Consider the following 9888-nt stretch of genomic DNA (forward strand, 5'->3'; position numbering starts at 1 on the left):
TAGTTTAGTAGAGTTGCATACATATTATTTAGAGTAACAAGCTTACTTATCCAGAGTTACTGGCTGCTTTTTGGGGTGAATTTAAACAGTCAGGGGAAGTTTGTAATGTCTTGTAGTAACAAGAGAAAGCAAGGAATCTGAGTCCCCCATTGTGCTGAACATGGCAGGCTTTTCATTTCAGTTTGTATCCAAAGTTCAGAAACAGCAATTTGCTTTTCCAGCCAAGAATTGGCTTTGAACAGAGCCACAGGCAAGTGAAGCTGATTCTCTCCAGTCCCTCTTTATTGAAGTCTTGCAAGATGTTGGTTTTAGAAGTGGTTGCTTACTTTCCTTAACTGATCAGATGAGAGCTGAATGACCAAAGTAAACACCTGTGATCAGCTACAACTGTGCCTGGAAAATAGAACAAGGAAGCAGTTTAGGAGCAGTGGTTCTTGGGGAAGTGCTTCATGAAAACAAGAGAGAATGAGGCCCTTAAAAAAAGGGTAACAAAGCGCTTTTGCTTTAAGTGCTTTCTTCTGCATGAAGAGTCGCCTTTGTCCTTGCTTCATGTGTTGGGAAAGGCAGCTGTTTCTCTGCAACAGTTGGTGCCTGTGTCAGGTGTCTTTCTCCCTTGAAGATGGTGGCTCAGGAATTGCATTGCTGCCACTTCAGAGTGAGGGGCTTAAGATTAACACTTCCAGTGGTTTAGAATGTTTCCAGTCCCGACAACATTCACTGGCTCTCTTGAGCTCCTGTGCACAGGTGGAGCTTTAGCCGTCAAAGGATGGACTTCCAATACCAGGCTGCCTTGAATGTCCCATCAGTTGCAAGTACTTCAGCTTGCCAGTCAGAATGTTTCCTGTTCTTCCAGGGGTTCTTCTGAAACCCTGCTGAGCCAATTTTGGAGGCCATGTGGGGAGGGAGGGAACCCCATTGTGCAAGCGGAAGCTCTCATACAGGTTTTGCACTGAAAGGACTTGTTAGGGGGATCCTACCCGAAGTCTTTCACTTGAAAACCTTTCCATTTGTTAATAAGTGCTGTGCTCACATGAAAAGATCTGCATTAAGCAATTCACACAGTTGTGGTTACCATGCATGCTCCCTAAATCTGTTGTGTCTGTACCAGACCAATGTGTATCTTGTTCACTTGCTGCCCCCCAATCTACATGTCCTGTGGTCTCCAAGGTGCTTCTGGTTTCTTTCTTGTGCCCTCTGCGAAAAGGGACAATTATGTAGTCAAGATGGTCAGGATTCATGGTATCGGGATGCATTTTGTGAGGTTTTAAATGATCTTTATGTGGCACTTTTGTGGAAAGATAGGGGAGCATCCCAGTAGATCAGTGCTGCATCTGACCATCCTCAGATCTTGTTGGAGCTGCGGTGTTAGGGGAGGGTGGGTCCGCTTATTTTACAAGCTGGACAAAACAGTAATTCAACATTTGTAATCTTTAATAAGTTGTGCAAATATCCATGTACTTACTTACCTTTGCATATTTCTGCATTTGTTGGGAAGGGCACAGATCTGTGCAGAGGAGAGCGGCAGAACATAATGTTGTATGTATTTCAGGGAGGGAGAAGGGGTCCACTCGGTCATAGGAAAATCTTCATACAGTCGTCTTTAGTTTGGAAGATTTGCCTGGCCTGAACTGCAATGTGGAGCTGGCAACCACTACTGTCAGCTGAGCAGCTGTTGGCTGAGCCCAGTACTGAGACGAAAGGGAAGTTGGGAGGCCCTCTGCCGTGTGCAGGGTCTACAACATACTTGCATCCAGCCTTAATCTGCCTTTCAATCTCAAATTTATGCATCCCCAACACACATACACCCTTTCTGTGTGTGTGTTGAAGCAATTGAAGGATCTACCAAAAGCAGATTTGCAAAGCCCAGATTTCACCGGTATCTATCTGCAGCAGTGCAAATGCCCAGTTAACTTGTTTTGGTGTTTCTGGATTCTCTCTTCTCTCCAGTACCAAACAAGGGCCTGACATGATCCTTTTTCTTGAGTCCATGCCCCAACTTGTGGGAGGCTTGAGCACCACTCAGACCTTATTATTTCTAAAGCAGGTTTAAGCACTATCCAGAAAAGGGGATGCATTAATAAGATTGCCAATTCCTCATTTACATATTGACACATCAAATGATATTTCATACCAGTTGATGAGATTATCCATGAAACTTCATGCCACAGTAAACTTAGCCTTCAGTGTGCTCTCTCACTAAGGCCAACTGCTTCTGTGTGAGAAACCTACAGGCAAATGGTTTGGGATAGTAAGTGTTGTGAAACCCACATTGGTATGGATTTAGTGGTAGAGAAACAACTTGGCTAGTACAGTGGAGGTTTCCTGGTGCCTCCCTCACATTACAGCCCCTTCACCCCTTGAAAAGCCACTTCTGAGGGGGCTGTAGCAGGATGGGGAAATTAGGAGAATTTAGTGGGGCTGCCTAATTGAAGTGCCTTTCTGCTTATGCAAAACATTTCTGGATTCAAACCATTATCTTCAGCTGCAGAAAGCAATGTTTTTGTGGCGCTTTGAAGACTATATGATGCAGTGTGGCGTAAGCTTTTATGGACTAAAGTTCTGGAGTCTCAACAAATATTTCTTTAACATACCACAACACAGTTTGTTGTTTTGGTGCAACATAGCTACCTTTCTCAAATTTGCCATTTGCCTTAGATATTTCAAAACCACATCCAAGTACGCCAGTGTGTGATCACGACATAAAATGATCTGCATGTGATTTCTTTCACAAAAGTGTTTTCTATGTAGAAAAACCTTAATTGCTGCTCCCTTTTGGTATGGCACTTAAACTGAGAGTGTCCTAAGGAAGTTGGTTTGAGGGATCATGCTTTAGGTTTTTATCGTTATGAAGTACAAATTCTGTGTTAGGTTTTGAGATACCCTCTTTACCCAGCTACATGCCCACAACCTCCCAATTCTTCCAAGATTGGAAGGGATCCTGATTAGAGTACTGTTTAAAGAGTCTTGCCTATGCTATTTTTTTCTCATTTTCATTTTAAAAAGCTCTTGTGCCAGATCTCCACATTACTACTGAAACTTGGCAATGTAAGGGTTCTATGGGAACAGCTGTCAAATGAGAAACACTGAGGAATTTAGTTGCAAGGATGGCTGGTGTGCGCACCCTTTGCTGGACTTTGATCTACGATTGCTGTAAGAACTGCTGTTTCCTGCCTGACTTCATTTGGGAAGATTTGGCAAGATCATTCCTCTCTCCCTCCCACCCAGCTTTTCTCGTTCTGAAGGACTTTCTTCTTACGAGCCAAGAGTTCTGCTTAAAAAGTCTCTCCCAAGCACCTCATTGTCTGGAATTTTGAGCAAAAGCACTGCTGCTTTGAAATACATTACGTTGTTTATAGCCATGGGGAAGCTGTTGAGTTTGCAACAGGAGCAGAGTAGCAAGTCTCCAACAGCTTCTCTGAGAGCTTTTTTCTGTGTTTGCCAAGACTAAAAGTCTATTTTCCAAGTTGGGAGGGAAGAGGAGAGAGTATGGTCAAAATAAAAAAAAATTATTGGGAGAACCCAGCTTTCCTTCAGCTCTCAAACCAGCTTTTAGATCAAGCAGCCTAAAGCGAATACTTGAAATCTCAATGTTTAAACCATTTTTTGCGTGATTGGGGGTGGGGGGTATTGAGAAAGAATCTTTAGTCTCTGAATGTTGCCACTGAAAACTCAACATTATGCTAAATTAAGGAAATCAAAATTCTCTGACCTGTTACAATCACGAAGATTAAGCAAATGAATGTTTTTCTTATTTACCTAATTTAGTGTTTACTCTGCTGGTTTGGGGGAGGACTAAGGAGCAACATGGCCACTGAAGCCCCTCACTCTGATATCCAGATCATTAACTTGGGCTTCTAGAATTGCACTAGACATTGCCCACATGCTTCCAAGCATATATCGGCAACTGTAAGGGCTAGAAAACTTGTGTTTACAAAATTAAATCTGGGATTCTTGGGAAGTTGAGGTCAGCAGCTTTTCTTCATGCTTGTGGCAAGCTCTTGCTATCCTTGCATTTCCGCCTCCTGTCCAGTCGCTGGCCAGTTTAGAGCAGATTCCTTTCCACCTCCAAATACAGCAATCTGTTCGCTCTATGAAGGCAGTGATGGCCAAACTTGGCCCTCCAGCTGTTTTGGGGCTACTATTCCCATCATCCCTGACCACTGGTCCTGTTAGCTAGGGATGATGGGAGTTGTAGTCCCAAAACAGCTGGAGGGCCAAGTTTGGCCATCACTGCTATGAAGAGAACTGCCACAGCACCCTTGTTGAACACAAGTCTGGCTTATGTCTGGAAACTCTACTATAACACCTGGACTTTCATGGTAAAAAAAGGATATATAACACATAAAACCTAGGAGTGTTGTTACAGCCGTATACTTGACTGTGTCATACCGCTCTGCAGTTTTATCATTGGTTTATGCTCTGTTTCAGGTTCATGTTGGGAAGAGGTCTGAAACGCAAGCTGAGTGATTATGAAGAGAACATGGCAGGTGTGTCAAGTGCCTTCGATTCCAGCCGAAACCTGCCATATCCACTCAAGAGGCAGCTGGTGCTCAATGTGTGCCTCACCAAACTACAGACCTACAAGATGCTGGCAGAGCCAAACCTGCACCGCTCTGTCCTTATCGCCAACACAGTCAGGCAAATCCAGGAGGAGATGAGGCAAGAAAACAGCCAGCAGTTCATTCATATGTGCAGTGGCTTCAGCACCAGCCCTTCCAGTTACCTGGGCTTGGATTTGTTTGGAATGCCATCACACATTTTCCCAGGTGTTCATCAGCAGGAGTCCAACGGTCATGAGCCGCGGCCTGTGGAAGGCCCAATTGAAAACAACTTGCTGGTGGTTTCAGATAATGACATGTCATCTGCCATTTCATCTATTCTGAAAGACTTGGACTTCATGGAGGACGTGAGCCCACCTTCGTACCTGGCTGGATCTGGAGATGATCAGTTTAAGACTTCTGAAACTTCAGGCTTTCGGTTGGAAGATGACAGACAAGACTTGAAGGGAGTGGAATGTGCATTTGGTTCCTTCGAAATTTCAAGCTCAACTAGCTACTTGAAAGACTTGGCTATCGATGACATTTTTGAAGATATTGACACTTCGATGTACGATTCAGACTTTGACTGCCCCTCACTAACTACTCCAAGAGCATCGTCTGTGGCACCCACAGAAGAGATATTGAAAACCTTCTCTTCTTGCAATTCCTCCTCAGCAAGCAACATCCCAATATGTAGAAGTGATCTCAGTGATTTGGACCATATCATGGAGATTCTTGTAGGGTCTTGATACTTTTTTTAAATCCAAAGATACTTTTTCCTGTGCTACCACCCTATGCTGGTTTGAAGAAAAAGCCACACAGAGAGAGGGATTGAACTGCAAAGTGTTATGTTGGAATGGTAGTTAGACATTGTCCTTAAGTGGTTCTCAAAACCTCTCCAAAACTTATATATAAACCAAAAAAGTGGCAAGCTGTTATATAAAATGGAGTATTTATTAAACCAATTGTGCAATTTTTTTATCCTAGGGTAAATGCAAGGAATATGTCTCTTGCACCTTTCCCTAGTCCCACAAATCTCACTTTTTAAAATGTGCAATTTTTAATCTGTCCGAAAAATTTGCATAACAGTAATTTCCATAAGGGGAAAACATCTTCTAAAGCCTAATGATTCTATTTTTAATATAAAATGAGACGCTTTGTTGACATTCACTGGAGTTGCATACTTGGATTTGCAACCTCAGTAAATACAAATATATTTTTAAAGTATTTAAAGGACTACAGGCCTCTTCCCTTTTGTTGAAGGAGCTTCAAGATGCTTGGCAGCAAAATGCCTTGCATTTTGTAAAGCATTTGAAACTATTTATTTTTGTAAAATTTTATAGTCTTTTTACATTTTACTACATTGCTCCATCATAGTTTAGAGATAACAAAAGAGTTACGGCAAAGCACTGATCTGGTTGGACGGAGCTGGCACTACCTCTCTAAGCAGCAATGCTGTAACTCTTTCCAGTGCTTTGTCTAAAACTGCAGATTTTTTGTTTTCTTGGATGGTGTTTGTGGCGGTATAAACAAGAAACTTCTCAGCGTCATGGCTGGCTTCAGAAATTTTATGGTATTTAATTATATGCATTTACAAATGTAATTTATATGTAGATTATCTGATTTTAAACTTTGTCAGTATTATGTGCTTCAATTTGGGAGTAATATGGGTTTTTTAAAATTTAGTATTTACTGTACAGGTAGAACTATTTTAACTCTTTGGAGAATATTGTATCTCTGCAACACGATTTCTAGATTTTATGTGCAATATACATCACTTAAGCAGAACATTTTTGCACACCTTGTATTCTTAAGTGCGTCAAATCCAAATGGCAGGCACCAATTCAAGATACTAGAGGTGTCTGAAGTGTACTGTGTGCACTCTTATCTCCTGGCAACTTTGTCCTGTAGGAGTGGGGTGGGATATGTCTAAGAGCACAGCTGGGGCCTAGCAAGGTCCTTATTGTGGAAGGAGGGGTGTTGCTTTGTTCAAAATGCTAATCATAGATTGTATGCCTTTCATGATGGTTTTTACTTCTTCTTTTCTTTTTTTTTGCATGAAAAATGCTAATAGTCTGCACTGTGCAGATCTTAGGATCACCCTATCAGAAGTTTAGGAATTTGCACATCAGTGATCCCTACAAATTGCAGAAGCATATTTTGTCATATTGTAACATAGGCCTGCCGTCAGCATCCAGTATGCATGAATGTGTCAGGACGCATGCACCCCAGCAATGCCCACCAGGACTAAAGCCTCTTCCAGCTTTTCTTTGGTGCCACTGAGCAGGCCTTTCCTGCAGTAGCGTTGTTGATTGATTATGGAAATTCATCAGATATCTGTACCCACCTCAGTTTCTGCCCACTCCACCCATTCATCATACCTATCTAAGAACAGATGGCGTCAAAGTATCAAAAGCCAAAACCGGCCATCCTGTTTGTCATAGCTTCCAGACACATTTCTAAAGGCAGAGCAGATTGTATTAGAATTGGAAGACACGCCCCCCCCCATAGCTCTCAAATGTAATAAGTAATTCCTATTACATTTTTGGGAAACGGAGGCTGGCAGCCCTCTAGCACTGGTTGGAGCTGAGCTGCCACTTGGTTCCAGTAGGAGGTGCCCAAGCACCACAGGGAAAAGCAGGCCAAAGCAGCACCAGCCAACATCAGTTCCTTGCCCTGTTCTAACCACACCTGACTTGCTGGAATCATTGCTTCTCCCCTTCCCACCCAACTCCCATTGATGTTCTCCTAACCCCAGTATTGATATGACAATGGAGGAAGGTTTGTTCTGAGAGCATACTGGCTCAACAGTGATGCGTTTTGGGGATGAAAGGCTCCAGACTGGGGCAAGAACGTGGTTAGTTATGGAACAACCAGCATCACGGTATGTCCCTAGGATAAATGCATGAGGTAGTTCCACAGGTGATGTGGAGAAAATTATCCAGATGTGTCACTATCAGTAATATTGCTATTGTCACCCTCGTTTTCTAACTATTTATTTTAACTTTCATTTTATTGTTCATGAGGAATCCATCAAGCTTCAGATTTTTTAATAATGGAAACAGAACCTTGTTTAATCTGAAAATAATTTAAATACTCTATCTTGGGTTCCAAATATTGGGCTATTTATTTAGTCCTGACTCTACTAATAATGGAACCAGATCCTGCAAGTAATGCAGAATGAATCCTGTTTTGTTGCCCTAGTGCACAGCTTGGCAAGCAAAGTGTGTTTACATGCACAACCCATGCAAATAGATCTATACCACAGCAGCAGAACCTTCGACAAAATGCTGTCCATCCTTGATGTAAAGGGATTTGGGTATAAAGAATGTACACAGATTGTGCAGAAATGCTTCTTTGTATGTATAAATATGAATCTTGAAAATGGTAAGGGCCTTCTGCACTGTGATGAAGCAGAATTGTGGTTAAAAGAATATTTTTTAAAATTTCTGTGATAATAAATATTTCATTCTAAGTTCTCATCTACGGAAGTAATTCTTGGTTAATTTGAATATTTGTGTGTACTTACAACTGCATTCCTGTTTGCCCTTAGTTTTCTACTGATACATAATGCCGGTAGGGCAAATAACCTGACTTGGGCATGAGAGGTCCCATTCCTAACCAAGAGATACTGACTTGCACTGTGAGCAGCACATTTTGTGGGTCTAACTACATGTTACAGATGTGTGAAGAAAGCGCTATTTCGTAAAGAAACATGGCACTGAGGAGAGGACCGCTACCTTTTATCTGCGCCAGTTACCTCCAGCCACTTTTCCAGAGAAGGTTTTAGAGGTGCGTTAAACACATCACAAACTTCACAGAGAAAGCAGTTAGCTGGGCAGCAGTTTGGAGCACAGAAATGCCAGGTGGGTAGATAAGTATTGACTTTGCTGGTTCTCTGTGGGTCCCAGAGGGCCAAGTTGCTGTGTTGGCATGGAATGTTTATGAACATTCCATATGCTTGGCCCACAACCCGTCAGGGTGTTTATAGTTCTTTGAGACACAGGTTAGTTGTCTGGCTGGGATTAGAACCTCACATTGGCCCTTAAAACAGAGTATTTTTGTGTGGCTGAGGAAAGGAGGCAGGGAAACTCTGAGCCCAGAAGTGAGGTGGTTGGAGGAAAGGTACAGAATAAGCAATGAACAGGAAAGAATTGCAAGGGAGGAAAAGATGTGCAGAAGCTTGCCTGAAAACCTGATTGCGGTCCAGGCTTAAGGTAGTTCTTATTTGTCTTTGATGTACAATCATTCATTTTCAGTATTTTTAAACTGCACCTTCATCTATGAAATATCAGGGAAATATACAAGAAAGATTAGGTAGTTGTGTGTATATGTGTGTCGTAAATTGATGAAAGACTGATAAAACTAAAAAGAAAAAAGCAGACTAAATGATAACTGACTTTAAAATACATTAGCAAATATTTATGAGCAGGTGTTCAACTGGTGGGAGCAATGGTGCCAGCTGTACTTTTATGGGTGATCTCAAGACACAGGGAGAGCTGCAGTTCACCAGGTAATTTGTCTGAAGCTGGGCTTCCAGTGACAATGCTCATTCCAAGACCACGTCACCAAGCTAAATTTATAGTCTTTCAAGGGGAGTGCAACCCATCTTGTACACCCAATTGCTGGACATGAGAACCACCTCCATGTTGTCAGATGCTTCAGCTTACATCCAGCCCACTTTGCAAAACCAGGCACTGGTCTGAACAGCCTCATGCTGCCATGTTACTACAAACACTTTGATAGCCTCACCCAGCAGCTTCTTATAAAATATTTTAACTGATGGACTAAGGTAATGGGTGGTATACAAATACAATTCCTCATGTGGACAGGATGGGACCCTGTAGCATGGGCAGAAACCCTCCAATGCTTTCTCAAAGTGACCCTGTATATTGGGGGAGGGAAGGGAATGAGGTATTTGTAAGCCCACTAATGGCCATGGCTAAAGGCAAAAGTAAGCAGAGCTGTAAATGTGCATTTTACGCCCCCCCTTTTTTTTACATTAGGCTGGTTCTTTCACACTGACACTTCCCTCCCTATCCTCTATCCAGGCAAGGAAGAAGCATTGTCAGAGTTCAAGGATACATCCCAGCCAGGCAAAACAACTCAAGGGTGGTGTAAAACCATGTGGGTAAGAGGTCTGGCTTAGGGGGAAAGTGTTGTATTTGTGATAAATGTCTATGCCTGGATGAGGCTTCAATCCCATGCAGCTGGCTGCATCAGGATACTTCCCTCCCAACTGCTATAGGACCAACTCCTAACTCCTAGAATCTGAGGGAGACTACTGGGTCATAAATGCCTACTCAACAAAGACAATTGGAATGGGGCCGTTTATTGCATAATAGAGTCG

At 42.4% G+C, this 9888-nt stretch overlaps 1 protein-coding gene and 2 long non-coding RNA genes across 4 annotated transcripts in view; 1 reads left to right on the forward strand and 2 right to left on the reverse strand.

Moving 5' to 3' along the window:
• Positions 1–8020, forward strand: part of LOC310714592 (SERTA domain-containing protein 2-like) — a 19805-nt gene extending 11785 nt beyond the window's left edge. For both annotated transcript variants that reach the window (XM_083520024.1, XM_083520023.1), the window contains exon 3: positions 4429–8020. In XM_083520024.1, coding sequence (XP_083376150.1) covers positions 4433–5287 — 855 coding nt within the window. In that variant the 5' untranslated portion in view covers positions 4429–4432 and the 3' untranslated portion in view covers positions 5288–8020. The remainder of the gene's footprint in view (positions 1–4428) is intronic.
• LOC310685923 overlaps positions 1–9888 on the reverse strand; it is a 160487-nt gene that overhangs the window by 75170 nt on the left and 75429 nt on the right. The window lies entirely within an intron of this gene.
• LOC310686074 lies at positions 6580–9681 on the reverse strand. The gene is made up of 2 exons (XR_014515706.1): positions 9565–9681; positions 6580–8819 (listed from the first exon to the last, which is right to left on the reverse strand). It is a non-coding gene; the product is annotated as an uncharacterized lncRNA (long non-coding RNA).

Source organism: Podarcis liolepis (genome assembly GCF_965112155.1).
Source record: "Podarcis liolepis genome assembly, chromosome: 1".
Lineage (NCBI taxonomy): Eukaryota > Metazoa > Chordata > Lepidosauria > Squamata > Lacertidae > Podarcis > Podarcis liolepis.